Raw genomic sequence first — 18,044 nt, 5'->3', positions numbered from 1 at the left:
TATCCCAAGTTTACGCGTAACCCACGGCGATGAGGGAAAAAGAAATGCATGGCAAAAATAGCGTATTGTTAAGATTTCAGAGACCCCTTAGAATTTCACAAATCATGTTTTCAGGGCGAGCTCATGTCTTATTACTCCCTCCCCCCCGGCTCCCCTCAACAGAGCAATAGCATTTCTTTAGCCCACAATTTTAACGCTGTAGTGGGTAACTTATAAAAATAACTTTTTTGTAATATTTGCTGAAACTTTCACTATATCCTGACAGTAGAACATGAGACAGGATCTGTGAATAAATCCCATTAGGGGCACAAGGAGGAGCCACAGGAAGCTGATTTTTTCACAGATTATCTGTCTCATGTTCTACTGTCAGGGTATAGTGAAAGTTTCAGCAAATATTACAAAAAAATATTTTCCTACTGCAGATTTAATAATCCAATCACTATAATTACTGTAATACATATATTCTAATCTGCCCTTTTTTTATGCTTCTCAAATTTAAAACCTATGTTTCTTTGCGTTTGACAAACAGTTTGTGGACAACAACTAGATTTGTTTATTTTTTGTTACCTAAAAAAAGAGCAAATATAGGAAGAACAACTAATGGAAGAACAACTAATGGATATGAACAAAAAAAAAAAACTGTCAATTTTCCTATTTATTTTTCTTGACTTGCAGCTCTTATTTAGTTTATTATAATAACAGCATATAATATAGCGAGGCAAAGTATGTGAAAACCAACATAGCAATAAACTGAATGTGTGTTTCCCATACAGTACAGACCTGCTTAATTAAGTTTCCTGACCACTCGGTACCGGCCTCATGTCCTTGTCACTCACCCTGCAGCCATTTTTCACTTTATCCATCCTGAGCGACAATCGGGGAAGGAAGGGGGGGGGTCTCGTGGCCATTAGCATGCCGTTCAGCCTCCACGAGTGTGTAGCCTAATAGACAGCGATGATAATAGAGGCCTGTCTGTGCTCTCCCGCCGCAGCGTTGACCACTGAGTGAATTATCCAGCTGACAGAGAGCAGCAGCACAGCTTAGGAGGCGGAGGATGTTGTTAATATGCCAATGAGAGCTCAAGCCTCCCGTGCCAGTCTGAGGCGTGCTGGCATGCTGCAGCTGCCTATCACCTAATTGGGAATCATTTAGCAGCAGCTTGACCTACATTCAGAGCAGTGCAAAAGGGGGTACCACCTATGTGACTGTTTTTACTAGCAATCCAAAGCTAATAGCTCGGGAGTTGGAATTAATTGCCGTGTGCTGTGTCACAAGAGTTTATATCATTGTCCTCTTTACATCTGCAGCAGAGTGCTTTAGAGTGGGCCGGTGGAGTGCTTTGTTCAAGAACCGTTTGTTATAAAACACTGAATTTGAGTTTTTATGTAACACTGGAAGTTTCTGATACAAAGTCAAAATAATAAATCTGGAATATTTTATTTTAAATTGCAGTATTTTTTTTCGGGAAATGACTGAAACAAGTAACTTTTGATTTTTGTTTTTGATTGATAGCACGTCTGTTCAGTAAATATGAAGCTACAGCTGACAGCCGACTAGCTTAGCTTAGCATAAAGACTCGGAAACAGCAAATTAAACCGTTACATCTTGTTGTTAAACCCATACAAAGCATACAAACTTGCTAATTTAAATGTTTCCAAAGCTAAATGTGAAGCAGCAGGTGTATAGCTTGGTATTTAGCTACATATTTACTTTACGGACATAAAAGTGTTTTTTTATTTTCATCTAAATCTCGGTAAGAAAGCGAATAAACATATTTTAAGCAACATTTTTAGCATTTTAGCATAAATATCCTACATCAGAATAGACCAGAGGTGACCTGGGGCTATTCTATTATATTGTATTATATTGTATGTTTAAGATGCAAAATGGTTCCCTTCATTAACTGACTTCCACTGCCGTGTGCCCGTGGTGCTCTTAGTATGAAAACTAATTAATAATTATGTGGCATTCACATGGATTCAGGCAGACAAACAACAACAAACTGTCATATATGGTGATTTCTTCTGTATTATTTAATGTAATTTATTCATTTTTAGCTCCTCGTTGTCCCGATTGCCTTTGTTTTCTCCTCGTGTGATGAAGCTACGTTACATCTGCTTTTAAAACGTAATATATTTTACCTTTTGACACCAATGCCGTCCACCGTTGCCGGCGTCCTCACCCAAATTTACCGTCCTGTTCTCGTCCTCTGTTTCCTGAATCTATGTGAATGCAGCATTAGCGATCCTTCATATTTAAAGACTACCTCACAACAAATTCAACAAAATAAACAGCTATTTAGCCTTTTTCTATTTTCTATTAAAGTTGCTGTAAGCCATATTGTTTTCTTAAAATAAGTGTTGAATTCAGTCAGTAACACCGGTCTCCAACTCCCTCCTTCCCGCTGTGAACAGAGGTTGGTGGCAACCCGAAGCATTTATCTGTGACAGTGTGGGAATGAGACAGTCAACTATCTGTGAACAGAATCGCTGACTGCTCCTTTTTAATTTTCTCTGGAAACATCTGGTGGGGCCTTATTAAACCTCATGGTTACCAACTTTGGCCCGCAGGCGCCACTTTGGGCAGCCGTGATCCCTCCCGATGTTAACATTGCGGAGCACAGCCGGGTTTGTACCACACGCCGCAGTCTCTGGGAGAAATGGCCACTGGAACTGGTGGTGAATAATTTGTCGTATCGCCTGGGGTGAGGATTTCAGTGCTTATGGTTTTCTTAGGGCTGACTCAAAAGTGTATAAAAACCACACTCTGACTTCTGTGTCTGCAGTAGACCTTTTTCACTGCAGTCATTTTGACATGGAATAGTAGGGTAAAAACAGGCGTTGCACTAATTAAGGTTCAATTACTGTAGTTTAATTTGTATCACCTGTTTTTACCCTACTATTTCATGTCAAAAGTGGCTGCTGTGAAAAAGATCTAGTTCCCATGTTTTTGTCATTTATGTTTTATTTTAGATTTAGATTTTTTGTTTTGTCTAACAATCCCATTTTTCTTTTTTGTGTGTGTGTGTGTTTTCAGTAAAACCAAACAATGAAGCTGTAATTAAGTGAAGTTATAAGAGGGCACTCAGGAGAGTTCAGCTCCCAGATGCAACCAGCAGAGGTTTAAAATAAAGTACAATATAGTCTAAGTTTTCTTTAAGATGGTGAATATAATGGTTTTTATAAGCGAGCATCCTGAATGTTTAAACTTAATTAACTTCTCACTTCCTTTTTAGAACATTTTGTAGTAACACGCCACAAAATCCCTCAATCTTTTAGGTCCACGTCAGCTTACCAACAGTTTAAAAATGCCTTCTTATTATAGGATCAATTGTGTCCATAATAACTCTATAATTTTGTAATCATGGTTTGTAACTCTGCTGTCACTGGCATTAATACCCCCACTCTAAACTATGAATGAATGATCCATTTTCATGCTCTGTGTGGAGTATACTCCTCTGATTCTGTCTTGATATTTACTTTTTCTAGGTTTTTTTAATTTTTATTTTCATATTTGTCTCATTATAAGCTGTTATATTTGTTCTTTTTATGTGTATCTGGTACTTTTAGTCATTGAGGACCATCTTGAAAACGAGATGGTACATCTCAAGGGGTTGAATCTCCCTCTGTTGTCCCTCCTGGCTTCTTTAACAGTCACCGCATACAGCCTGAAAGAGACGAATAAATGTGAGACTGCGAGGAATCTGTTGAGCCCTTGCTGATAGGTTAAAGGAAGGATCAGTGCGGAAAGAGAGACACTGAAGGAAAGGGTGGTAGATATGGTGAGAGAGTGGACATCAAAGGTCTGTTAGAGAACAGGAGGCCGTGCAGAAGATGGCGGTACGCACCTTTAACGTTGGTTTGTAGTCCGTCAGTAAAACCAAAAAGAAAGGAGGCTCCTGTTAGTCAAGATTACAGCAAAGATAATACAATTATTTAATGATTATAACGTATCAGGTATGGAATTAAGCTGCAGATGCCACGGTTCAAGTTTTTGAGCCATCGACTGAGTAGTAGTAAGCCTTGTTTTTAGTCTAGCAGTTGTTGATAACTTCCGGCTCTTACAGGCCGGTTAAGAGGCTTTTTCCAAACGTTGTGAATCACCACAACCACGAGAGGTCCTTGAGCATACCGTCATAAATGTGCAACAATAATATTAACCTGATTGGTCCTGTAATGTGTGAGATTTCCTGCGGATCCCCTACAGACTCAGGCCTGGCGGAGATAATAACTTAACTGTTGATACTAATAGCTGTTGCCACTTTAAAGCCCTAAACAATCCCCAGACCAAGTGAGGAGATAATTTCTCAACAGTTTAAACTCTGGAGGTTTCTGGTGATAAACGAGAGGAAGATGCAAAAAAAAAAAATAATAATCATCAAATTAAAATGGGATAAGTGTATTACAGCATAATAACATACAATACAGCACCTGAAGGGTGTTTCACAGGTAGCAGCCTTTAAAGGACTATTTAAAGGAGTATTTCCCCCTCTGGGTAAACAGGTTGGTTAAAAACGGTTAAAGTGAAGACAAGATGGGGCTGGTGCCAGATGCCTGCCTACCTTGGCCAGTAGCCAGTGACTCACTGAGTAACGATTTACACTTGTCAACCAGAAACAGCAGCTATTCTTAGATAGCTATTGTAATCAAGAGATTTGAATTAATTTTATGTTTATCCGGTGGTGTAGTGCCCAACTCGACTTCCTGAGCCATTAAAGTCGAGGGGAGATGGCGATCACGCCTCGAGGTAAAATCTCGACGACGTCTGCGGCGTTCAGCCTTAAGCAGCTCCGCTGGCAGCTGTCCAAGCTCTGCTAGCCAATGACTCACCTCTCTAAGAGCTCCAACCATAACAGCCAACATTTCCCCCAATATTCCTGATTAAACCTGAATGCTCACTCTGCTCGGTTGGCCAAAAAGCCTTTTTATTCTCCTCTTCTGTGCTAAGACATGATCCTGTTTTCTTGTTCAGAAATGCAGATCTTTAAACGTGCTCTCACTCGGGGGAGGAACTGGGAAAAAGGCTGCTCGCTGTGTATGAAATGAAAGGTTTGTTGACCCGCGAGATGCACTGTCAAAATATATGAAACAACATTCATTCCCATTTAATGACTCTGAACTGCATCGAGGCTTCTTCGCACTCACGGAGAGAGCTGACATTAAGTTAATTCACTTTGTTTTGACATTTTTTTGTTTTAGTCATTAGCGGATGCTCTTCTCCGGAGAGACTGACGCCGATTCAGAAAAGCTGTTTGATATCTTTAACAACACAGAAAAAACATATATAATTGGTCGGCTAATTGAAACACATTATGTTGTAGGAATTAAAATGTGATCTTTGGGGTTTTTTTTAAAAGCAATTACCACCCAGAATATTCAAGCAGTGGCTTCATTTTGGATATAACATCTTAAAGCACATTAATCAGTCGTGTCTGTGCTTCTTCAGGTCTATAATGTTCTATAGATATTCATCTGGTGAGCTCTGACTTCACCATTGTTAGCTCAAAAATTGTGTTGTATTATCAAATACCTGCAGAATTAATTCCCATCAGCCTCAGCTCTACTTTGCGTTTCGTGCATAGACTGCTTGAAATACGGACTGAGTCTCAGTGTGGATCTTGGCAGTACTGACTCTACCGGCTCCCGGCTAATCCAAAAATGGTCACTTAAACCAGACACGCCCTTAATTAAGCACAACGTTAAGCTTTAATATTATTTAACTAGGTGAGTTATATGAAGATTCACCCCAATTAGCTACAGAGACCAAAAGGCTGTAAACATGTTTATTTCTTTTGTAAAGACATTTTAATATGAGATGGAGACTGACTCACTGCTGGAGCCAGCCTCTAGTGGCCATTAGAGGAACTGCAGGTTTTTGGCACTTTTCTGCTTCATTTAGCGTTAACTGTCACTGTTTTACTGATTCTCAAGTGTTGAAGAGCTGCAAGTAAAGGGATGTTTCTGTCTGTCTCTTACTGCTGTAATGAATTCATGTAATAAACTGTACAGTATTGATGCCTTTAGAGGGCTGATCTGGAACAAGTCATATGGGCTCAAATGTTTCATCTCTACTTGGAGAGAAAAGCTGCAGCTGTATCACAAAAAAACAAAACAAAAAGAAATTATAATTTATTTTCATGGCACAGGGCTCCATGTGAATACAAATGTGAGTGTAGTGTAGTGAACTGCAGGCTGAGAGTGCACTTTATGTAAGCTACAGAAGGTGACAGTTCAGGCAAAGTGCTGAAAAAGGCAAGTGTTTGAGGAGGAGGAGGCAATAAAAAACACAAAAGGGTTGTGATACAGTGTGGGGTTGTTTTTTTTAACACCAAACTTGCTGTGGGGGGGTAGTGTGTGCTCTTTGATCGGTAGCATACAAATCCACGTTAGAAACACATTTACATACGTGCTATTTTAGTTTTTCTTTTGCTTTGGAAGTGCCTCGAGATGTCACAACGTTGCAGCACAAAGTCCGACCACACGTGTTGCATCACGCTGGGAGAAATGAGTTCGACATTGGCACAATTCGGTGCCTCTGCCGTGTCATCAGCGAGTGTTAGCATATATAAAGCACTTTTTTTACTCTTGAGTTTAAAAGAGTCCAATTCCAGACAGTAAATTGCAAAACAGAAGGAAACCTCGACGTTGATGCATTTGCCGCAGACTGAACATAATGATAAAAAATGAGGAGCCGCTTGTGTCGAGAAGGTTTAAATCAATCTGCACAGTGATGGCGAGCAGGATATACTTAATGTTTTTAAGCACAGCAGATAAAAACTGACACAGCAAACAACCTCAAAGCTTTGCAGTGCCGTTTCATATTCTCTTCTGATTATTTTGAATGACGCAAACACCTTCAAAGACCCAAAGTGCTATTTTAGATTTAAACAAAGACACATATCTGCCAAAGCTTCACGAGAAAACTGGGAAAATATTCCCAGTAGGCCTATATTTCAGCAACTGGTTCACTCCTGTGAAGAAAAGTAAATGTAAAGTACAGTAAAGTTGTCTAATAGAACAATGGCCAAGAGTCAAGAAGACACTCCTGATTGATTTAGCGTTAAATGTTCGCATACTAACACACTGAAATAAGATTGTAGCTGCTAAACATGTTAGCATTGTCATTGTGAGCATGGTAGCATTAGTATTCAATGGCAACTGAAGCCTCACATGGCTGTTGACTGGATTTGTCAAAAAATAAGATTATTAAGTCTATACAATTATTAAATATAACAAAAAATCCATAATACAGACAGAGAATTGTATAAAAAGTTCCCTAAACAGAAAAATAATCTGCTCAAATTCATCCAAATCTCTGGTGTTACACAAACATCCTGCTGCTACTGAGTTCACTGTTTGGTTTCATTGTACAGTTTTGAATGTAATATGAAATATCTATGAATAATGTCACTTAAGGAGGCGTCGTCAGTTTACTGAATGATAGAAAAAGGGTCCCTGGAGGAACCAGTGGTTTAAGAGGTCATGAGAAGCTTTCAAGTCTGGACTGTTCACACCGTTAATAGCGAGGTGACCTATATAATAATGGCGCTATGGCTTTCTAAAAGGTGTATTTATTACAGATCTGTAGAGGTACGGCAACAACAAAAAAAAAAGACAAGGCTTTTATTGTCTCAGTAACTGCGGCTCTGTTTATTTTATGGCACCTGGTGGATTTCGGTTAAACAGAGGAGACATGCTGTAGAAACAAGAGCTCTGTACACAGAGAGGTCGGCTCAACCACTCCACCGCTTACATGTTTGGCTTTTTACTACCGCAATAATTGGAGAAAACAAGTCCACAATGTAGCCGTTCCCCTTGGTAATTTGCAGTCCCAGATCCAGATCCCAGCCCCCCCCTCCACTCACGCTCAGCTCATTTTGCATTCGGAGCATTGTTGTTTGTGAATTTTTTATTAAGTCCTCTGAAGAAGCGTGCAAAGTTCAGCTGTTGAATTTGACAATAGAGTGTTTCCAACTAATCTTCCTATTAAAGCGGAGAGCAAACAGAGACAGATCGTTTCCGGATAGGGAAACATAACCTTTCTGAAAGCTGTGATTTTAAATTTAAGGGTCTGAACGGTGACAGCGCTGCGAACAAACCCTGACCTAGACCTGATACAGAGGAAATCTTTCTGAAAGCCATTTCTGCATCAAATCAGCTTTAAGTAAATCCTTTTGTGATCCAATAAAATAATCCAAGACAACATATTTTATAATATGTGTTCTGCCCACAGCTCATGGTGTGGAAGTAGGGACGTCACGGTAGCAGGAACGGTAGTCGATACCAATTAGTGCTGCAGCTATCGATTGATTAAGTAATGGAGTATTCTACCAATTATACCATCGATTAATTGGATGAGAAATTAAAGCAATAGTAGCAATATAGCAATAGTAAACAGATATTCTGTATGGAGTTTTAGTTTCGTTTCTTTGAAAGGACACGAATGTTGGACACTTTCTGTCGTGTTTTCTGGTCTCTTCTTTGCCGCTCGGTATTTTCTTTCTCAAAAAGAAAATACCGCCGCTCGGTATTTTCTTTCTCAAAAAGAAAATACCGATAGTGTAAACTATCTTTATTTTTATTCTTAAATTCCACACAGTGGTCACTACACAAAAACAACAACAACAACAAAAAACAAACAATTAAAAAGTCAGTGTCAATAAAAACAGGAAAATAGAAAATTCTGATTCAACATATGAAAACAATAAACAAAGCAGCCTACAGTGTAAACAAAAACAATACTGTCACCAAAACAATAAATGTAAACAACCAATGTTTCAAAACAGCAAAATAACATCTAAAATTCATCTTTGAGTCTCATTTCTGTACCTCACGTTACAGGAGGAATTCAAGGAGGAAGTTACTTCAGAATAACAATAACATATATTTCTAAACTCGGCTGAGACTAATTATAATATTTAGTGAGACCAAAGGTCCGAAGCAGGACAACAACAACTTTGGCATCGACGTGGTACCGAAGTATCGGTTCTCGTGATCTGTGATCTCTCTTTGAACGCTGCAGCTTATGTTCACATTAGAACTGATGCTAATATTAGCTCTTACATTCATTAAGCTGCATTATACTGCGTTAATGTTAAAATGCTGAACATACTTCTCCACGCGGAGGTCACCTTTACCGTAACGCATTCTAGTGCTGCATGTGCATTAACAGACCTACATGAATGCTTCTGTGTTATGTTGCTTTGTGCATTTGAAGATACGTGAGTGCATCCATATTTTGCGTGAAGGCATTAATAGTCATTAGGATATTAATATCTATATCACACACCCTGATGCGGCTTAATTGACATAATTCAGACCACAGTAGCACGAAAAACTAAAGAGGGGTCTTTGAATCAGCAAAGTGCTTGTAATGTAATAAGCACTCTCTTCTAAATGGAGCCTTGACTCCATTTAAAGGAGGGCAGAAAATATGTGTGCACTCTTGCTTAAGGCTTTCATCTTGCATATAAATCACTCCAGCTAGAAAGTGGGTGTTTGAGCACCACAGATTCCAGGTCTTGGGGCGCGCACTGTATCAGCGGCCAAGGCTTGCATTAATGACAGCACGCTGCCACGACTGCATGAAGTAAATTAAGCCAATTCCAAGATATTCTGAGAGTGGATGAAATGTCGCAAACGGAGGCTTTTTTTTGTTTGTGTGGCTGATTTAGAAGATTTACTTGTGGTTTCTCCTTTTTTTTCCTGCTTCCTGTCCAGATACCGCGGCAGCTGAGTGCTCTGACGTTGTACCGGTGTGAGCAGTCGGTTCTGGATTACTGCCACGCCCACCTGTCACTGCACCTCAACATGGGCATGGAGCCCCCAACTCAGGCGCTGGGAGGTCCGAGGCCAGCCAAGTACCACCCGGGCCTAACGGCTGCCCTCCCCTCCGAGCCTGCGCCGCCTTGCCCCCAGACCCACTCCCTCCACCAGTGAGCTGGGGACACCGTGAGGCTCTGTGTCCAAATTACTAAACGTGGACCACTCAGATGAAAAGGAAGGCTTGTGTGTGTGTGTGTGTGTGTGGGAGGGGAACTGAGGACTGGTTAAGAAGCAAAAGGAGACAATTAATCTACTGCAGAGCATCCCGGACCCCGGGTAATGAAAATGGAAAATATTTCTCAGTGGAAATAGAGGGGTGCAGCGGTATTGATTAGTGAGCTTCTGACCTGCCTGACCCTCAGTGTCCTCAATTAGCAAAGGAGGCTGAACAGCAGCATGACTTTCCACGTTCTCTGCCTCTCGAGGGGGTATTAAGGCTAATAATTTAATGATTTGTTAATCTTATTAAAACATATTTCCTCGACTTCTCCTCATCCGGGCACCTCTCTGCTGCGTCGGGTAATCAGACGCCGTAAACAGGGCGGAGGGAAGAAGCAGCACGATAAGCAACTGAGTAGCAGAACAAATGAAAGATCAGCCAAGCTCAAAGGTTTTCTGCTGCTTTTTTTTTTGATCACGCTGTCAGTCAGAGTTCATCGGTCTATGGAAGCTCATTTCCACCAGTGTGACGGGGAAAAGGGATCCTGTAAGTCATTATAATGAGAAACTGTCTCAAAATAATGACTTAACATCTCACAATAGTCACTATTTTGAAATATTAAGTCAAAATATTGAGAAACATTCTCATTATTTTTACATAATAAGTCATTATGAGAAACTGTCTAAAAAAATGACTCAGAATAATTATTATTTTGAGATACTAAGTCATTTTAATGAGAAACTATCTCAAAATTGTCAATATTTTACTAATTCAAAAACTTTCAAAAAATTGTTATTAAAACATTATTTTTCAGATATAAAGTCAAAATATTGAGAACGTCCTAATTATTCTGAGATATTAACTAAAAATAATGAGAAAGTTTCTAATTATTCTGAGATATTAAGTCATTATTTTTGAGATATTAACTAAAAATATTGAGAAACTCAATATTCTGAGATATTAAGTCATTCTTTTGAGATATTAAGTCAATATTTGGAGAAACTTTCTCACTATAATGACTTACAGAACCCCCCCCCCCCCACACACACACACATTGGCGGGAATGGGCTTCCACAGCGGTCTCTCTCTCTAACCGAGGTCCCCGTAGCGTTTTTCATCTGAAGAAATGAGCCCCAACAAATGAGATCACCCAACACGAGACACCGAAAATAACGGACAATAATTGTCACATAAAATGTACAGCCTACACATCTCGCCGGCAGTAAGTATAATTTACATGGTGACTTTTGATTTCCTGAATGATTTGTGATGTTTATCACGTTATAATTAATTTAATCCATCAGAGAGATAAACAGATGAAAAATAAACAGCACAGATCTTTTGGTGCACCGGGAGTTAGAGAATATTTGCTTTTCGTCATCCATTTAAATCACTCTTGTAGTTAATGGGTTTCTTTTTTTGTTTTTAAAAATGTGTTCTTCGACCAGTTATCTGATTGTGCACTCATATATCTACATGTGTGTGTGCTTTTTACAAGATGTTACATTATAATATATGGTAAATAAACTGTGGTAAATGACCGGTAACGGTGTCGTTCATCGAGATCAGTGAGATCAACACAAACAACCGTCTGCTGTATCGAGGCGGGCTGCGTAGGTGGTTGAAACAGAAGAGCGCCGAAGGCAACACTGACTGATATGTGTCTGGGTTTTTGCCTTAGTGATTAAAACCCTGATGGTAACTTCTTTTCATCCTCCTCCTGTGACTGTGTGTGACCGTTCCCGTGACGTAATACAATATATATACTCGACTGAACTTTTATGTTAACTTCCAGGAAAGAAACAAAACCCAATTAAGGTTCCTGGATATAAATAGTCATCAGCTCCATGTTGTTCACACAAATAGTGTGCCATGTGCCAAATGGTGAAGGCTAAATGTGATATAATTGGAACATTTGTCAGCTGGGAATTTACCGTTTGTTAAGCCAGCGAGCAGCGATTGTCCAATCACAGTTTAGTGACCGTAAATAGGCGAAAAGCAAGCCGGTGTTTGGATTTGTGTTTGGAGCTGAAAGAGAGAGAGTTGAGAGAGTCATGTCTTTGTGTTTAGGAAGAACTGGATTAAACTGTGTTTATCTTCTCTAATTTAAAGCTCGGGTGAAATTAAAAATGTCATTTTAAGATATTTTTATATCAAAGTCTAATCATTTATGTGCTTACGTAAGCATGAACTAACTGATTTCAACCGATAATCTCAATCAATCTTCAACTTTTAGTGACACAAACACAACTTTATCAGTGATTTGGGTGAAACTGGATCATATTTTATGGAGAGAATAAAGAGAATATAGCTGCGGTAAGCGTTAGCAACTTCAACTGACTTAGAGGAAACTCAGGTTTGGGTCAGACTCGGGCCCAAAAACCGCCTCCGTGGTTTGGGTTTGTTTCGGCTCACACGTAATTTTTGGTGGCGGATTTTTTGGACCCAATCAAACCTCTACTCAGCATTGATGAGCCTGTATGTAATCATGATTATGTTAATTGATCCTAGAGACACAAATACTGCTGTTTGACACAACTTCAAACACCGAACTTATAAAGAAAGGTCTGTCCAAAAGCATTTATTCGGTTCCGACTCTGGAAAAAAAAAAGACAGTAAGATCCACTCAAACGACTGCACTTCTGAAAACACATCATCTCTTCATCACATTTAGGTAACACTGCGTGATCGCCATTAATGTTAAGATTTGGGGACGTTTACGCTCCAGCAACCCCTGTCAAACGTTAGCAGAGATAGCATTTAACGTCGGTTCGTCGTCATCTGAAAACCCCTTTTTTCTCTTTTAACGTCAGGAGTGAAACATTTTCCTCCAAACTACAAACAATGAGACATAAATCTTGAACTCCCGTCCTGCTTGTCCGGGTGTGTGAGGAGAAGCAGCCAAACAGGATTATTAAATAAAAATAGGAAACATGTCAGACTCTGATCGTGCTAGCATCCATCTCTGACACACAGCTTTAGCCTCACACTGTTAGCATTTCAAACTGGGGTCCGGGGACCAGCAGGGGGTCCTCGAGTGGGTTTTAGAGGGTCCCCAGAAAAAGGAGGACAATATTTTCTCCACAGGTGAAGTATGTTGCTTTACTTCCTCAACAAACTCGGTTGTATCTTACAATTATTTAAATATGTCTCTAGTTTTTTGTAGGAAGGAGTCAAACATAGCTTCTAACACATCAGAGATATTAGTACTTCTGTCTCTGGCAGTTTTAGAAGCTGTCTCTTTAAAAAGTGCTCCAACGACAAGGTTTTGTGGCAGTTTAAGATAAGAGAAGATATTTCTTTATTGATCCCCCTTTGGAGAAATTCAGGTTGACACAGCAGCAATAAGGCAAAGTAGTAAAATATTACAAAATACAAAATATAATAGAAGATATAAAACTATAAATGAAAGTATATACACTATGCATTGTTCAAGTAGGACATGGAGTGCAAATATATGAGCAGAAAATTAAACTTGCTTAAAAGTAAACTGTACAAGTGGAAATTAAATATAAATAGTGCAAAAGGTTCGGGCTGAATTAAACACGAAAATCAAAATATTTTCAGTTTTTCAACCCAGAAAAAGGAAGAATACAGTTTTAAAAGCCATTTTTAACAGGACTCCTGCCCCAAAAGTGCTCCAAGGACATCACATAGACTTCTAAATGTGTTTTGTGCCAACGTGAGCTGTTGTAATTTTATCCTAGTTTGAGCATTAATTGACAAATTCTCATTATTTTTAAACAGAAATTAAAAGAAATGAAGCAGAGAGGACGCCTTACCACAAACTCCTCTTAAATTGGGGCCCCATTGTGCATCTATTGTTGCATGAAAACCCCTAATGGAGGAAATGCAGCCTTCAAATTTAAGATATTTCTAATTTGAAAAAAAGTAAACTGGAAACATGTAAAGGTCTTTTCAGACAGGGAGCATTTGATGTGCCTCGTAATTCATGTTCAAAAGCCCGTTTGTAACCAATTTAGCTATTTTTGCAAGTTTGCTGGCTTAATTAAGTAGCGGATAATAACAGTTGTTATTTCAGCTGGGACAATCGATAACCCACCGGCTAGAAATGAGACGTTTGTTTCGAGTTCCACCGTTTGAAATCAACGAACAACTTATGACCCATTTGTGCTGAACAAGAACGGAGAGCTTTGATAATCAAATAATACGTTTTGTGCCATAAAACTGTATTTAGAAAAGCATATATTTATTACATAATTCTTTTTATAGAAATGTTATTTTTCTTGTTATCTCCTTGTTTTCTGGGGGAAAGGAAACATAGATGTATAAAAATTCTGTTCAACATCATCCAGTCAACTGTAATCTGAATATTGTATAAAATCTGACGCCATTAATCACAAACGAACGCTGCATTGATTGTGTACACAACTTGTTGTATGTCAGGATTTTCAAATGAATCCTCAATAACAGACATTTTGTTAAAAAAAAAAAAAAAACACTCTCCGCCTGGTGGCTCCTCTTTTTTTGTTCGGTGCAGGAGATATATCTGCTTATGACAACACGTTCTGACACATGACAGATTCACGCTGCCAGAGGATTTACTGCCGCACACGCACACACACACACACACACACACACACAGAGGAAACAGTTTAACGACACTGATTGATTGCACACTGCACTCACTTCGAGTGTTCAGAGGAGCGTTCGGTGAGAGATTCGGGGACGAGGGAGGATGCGGCAGATGCAGCGTTCAGACTTTATGTGTTCACATGCGCGTTTTTACACTAACAGGCTGATGACTCATGATGCTTCAGTTGATAACCACTTCTGGAGAAGTTCTTTCCTCTACAACACCACCGCACAAAAACCAGGAAAATAATTATCACCCACGGCCCGTCTTGAATCAACTGCGTGACTCATAGAAAACACAGGAGGAGTTACAGGATATTTGAGTCAACCGGGGAGGGTTTGCTCTGTGATTTAAGGCAGTGGTTCCCAACCTTTTGAGGGAAGTGACACGTGACATGCAGAACAACTCATAAACTAATGTTCACACACTAATTCTGAGCAGCTCATTCCCTTTGAATATTGATCAGAGATGAGTTTTCCTGATATTTTTTGAAACTTTTTACACAATCCTCTGACTGTATTACGTATTTTTTTAATACTTAACACTCATATAAACTTTATAAGCTTCTTTTGTAACAAATTCAGTGTTTCTAATGCAGGACGAGGCTGTTTATCAGAGAATGAATACAGTTTGTGTTCAGGTTTTATAAGTTACGTTAACATCCTCAGTCATATTGTTCCCATATTTAACAATTTATGCCAACAATTACAAAAACAACATTTCTTTGTATTTTATATCATTTTGTCAATCAATCTTCAACTTTCAGCGACACAGAGCGAAGATTCATTAGTTAGCTAGCGGAGCTCACTGATTACTGTACAAACACAACTTTATCAGAGATTTGGTTGAAACTGGATCATATTTTATGGAGAGAATATTCTCTGGTTTTTCCTCCAACGTCTGCCTCAACTAACTGTTAATGTAGCTGCAGTTAGTGTTAGCAACTGAACGGGGCTCAGCAGCCTCCCAGTGAAAACAACCTCAGAGACAGACAGAGGACAGATTTGACGACAGCGGTACCGAGGTGATTTATGGGAGTTTCCAGATGGACTTGTTGCTAAAAGAAGCTAACTGTCGCTAACAGTAATGTTAGATGCTGTTAACTTTAGCTGCCTTAGCCCTGGGGTGGCAGGAGCAAAAAACAGTTTTCTTAAACGCCTTAAAATCAAGAAAACCTCCTGTGAAGCTTTGGTGACCTGCAGGTTGGAAACCACCGATTGAACATTTCACAGGATGATTTTTGGTTGCAGAAACACTTTTCTGGTCTTCTGAAGTCTTGAAATGATTCAGCCTGTAATAGCTCAAATAGCCAGAAAAACATTTTTTTGTGCACACACACTGGTGTCAGAGGGTCACCGGGGGAAGTCATCTTTTAATGGAGCGACTCCGAGTCGGCACAGCGAGGGAACAAAAGGCTCTGTGGCTCCTTAAGGAGGATGACTGGCTGTTATTTATATCTATCACAGGCTTAATTTTCAGAAATGAAACGCGTCAAGTTAATGGCAAGAGATGTTTTTTGGTTTGTTATTCACTTGACATTTTATCTATTTGGACAACGTATTGGTCTTCTTGACAATCTGTTGGCACTTCCCTGGAAAGCAGACACAAGCTATTTTCTTCCTCCGCGGAGCTGTCAAAAGTAAGCCAGACGATGTAACACTTTATATTATGTGGGCTTAAAATCCTCTCATCCCTCATTCTGTTCCATTGATTTCATCTGGTGATCTTGTTTCTGTGGGATTCGGGATGTCATCGAGAAAGAACTCATAAAAGCACAATGAAGTAAAAAGGGTAGAGGAAGTGTAAAAAGTCATGATAGCTTCTTCAATTTGTGCACTTCTTTTCCAAACGATTTAAAGCTGCAGTACGTAACTTTTACGAAGATACGTTTTTGTCATATTTGCTGAAACTTTAACTACATCCTGACAGTAGAACATGAGACAGATACTCTGTGAAAAAATCAGCTTCGTCTCGCTCCTCTTAGTGCTCCTAATGGCATTTACAGTTTTCCTTAAGTGACCTCTTTTTCTATCATTGAGTAAACCAACAACTCCTGATTAAGTCATGGCTAACGACTTTTATGGATATTTCACGTTATATGAATATAATGACCGCAAGCAGCTAACTAGCTAATGTAATATATAATTATATTATATACACAGTGTAGTTTTGGTCTTGGCGTCGATAAATTTGTATCTATCAAAGGCCTTGCCCAAAAAATTTGTGAATTCCAGTCTTGTAACAATCAAGTATCTTTCTCGGCTCTGATTGGTTGTTTTTAGTTTGGGCCCGGTGGATTCTTATAAATACCGTTAGAAACAATAGAACAAACCAGAAGAACCTGATTTTTTCAAAGATCTTCTGTCTCTGTCTATCCTACAATCAGGATGTAGTGAAAGTTTCAGCAAATATGACAATATTTTTATAAAAATAACCCACTGCAGCTTTAAATCATCCAAAATGTAATAAAGTTGGGGCCAGATGTTTTTGCTTGTGGCACTATATTCCTCTCTACAGGAAAACAAGAGAATATTTACCTTTTCAAACTCGGTTCGCCTGTAACTGGCGGGGTGGAGGGTACACAGGCTTTCATGTTCGACTGCACTTCAGGCAGCGGGCGTATTTATCTGGAAACACGCAGCTTTTGTCTCACCCACGAGTTCACGGTGAAGTATTTGGATTTAAGGTCGAGCTCAAGTTTCTGCCCGTCCTCGTCCGTTCGCACGTTGCCCTGTCATTTTCCGAGTTGTGTTGCAACTGCTGGCGGGCAGGGCAGCTGTGAAAGCTCTTGATTTCCCCCGGGAGTTACACTGCTGCTATGCCCACACTTTGAGATTACCTTTACCATCTCACAAGCTCGCTATGACACCGGCGCTGCTAGTTTATTTTTAAACTGTCTCTTGAATCACAAGGCAATCGACTGCTTTCCTGATACATTCTCAGTGTCAAAAAGGCGCAGCCGCTTTTTAATGCTCGCAGTGACTCATAACTCTGTTTGTCTCGTCCTGAAGTTGCTTTAATCAGGGATCTTTTCGAACATTTTATAAGTCCCATTTTACAAATTAAAAGTGTCTCAGGTTATTATTTTGCAGTGTGATGGGAGAGGACACCTATCCCTGTGTAACCCTGTAATCCACTCAGCAGTCTCGTTGTTTAGGGGGCTGCACAAAAATGATTAGGCTGGTGAGGAGGGAGATGATGGAGCCATATTTTCCGATTATAATCGGTTTAAAAGCCTAAACAGAATAAAAATGCCCCGTATAAACACCTCAATCAGAATAAAGAGGCCCGAATCGATCGCAGAGGGGTAGTTTAAACCTTTTCATAAACAGACCAAAGGAAAAATTGTACCATGTAAATGATTTAATGTGATTACTTTCTGTGCGCGCCGTCCGTCTTGAAGTAAATTCGTGGGGACAAACGTTTCTCCACAAGCTTTGTTTGTTTTTGGTACTAACTGAAC

The 18,044-nt window shown here is 39.5% G+C and overlaps 1 protein-coding gene across 2 annotated transcripts in view; it reads left to right on the top strand.

The window, feature by feature from the left end:
- The window catches only part of LOC127376409 (leucine-rich repeat transmembrane neuronal protein 4), a 53,263-nt gene extending 41,567 nt beyond the window's left edge, over positions 1–11,696 (top strand). Inside the window, exon 3 of one of the 2 annotated variants that reach the window (XM_051423297.1) lies at positions 9,720–11,696. In XM_051423297.1, coding sequence (XP_051279257.1) covers positions 9,720–9,938 — 219 coding nt within the window. In that variant the 3' untranslated portion in view covers positions 9,939–11,696. The remainder of the gene's footprint in view (positions 1–9,719) is intronic. The other variant, XM_051423298.1, reaches the window with a different exon arrangement.
- Positions 11,697–18,044: the final 6,348 nt, after the last annotated feature.

Source organism: Dicentrarchus labrax, unplaced genomic scaffold (assembly GCF_905237075.1).
Source record: "Dicentrarchus labrax unplaced genomic scaffold, dlabrax2021, whole genome shotgun sequence".
NCBI lineage: Eukaryota > Metazoa > Chordata > Actinopteri > Moronidae > Dicentrarchus > Dicentrarchus labrax.
The sequence above is the reverse complement of the archived record's forward strand: the minus strand, read 5'-3'. Positions and strand labels throughout refer to the sequence as shown.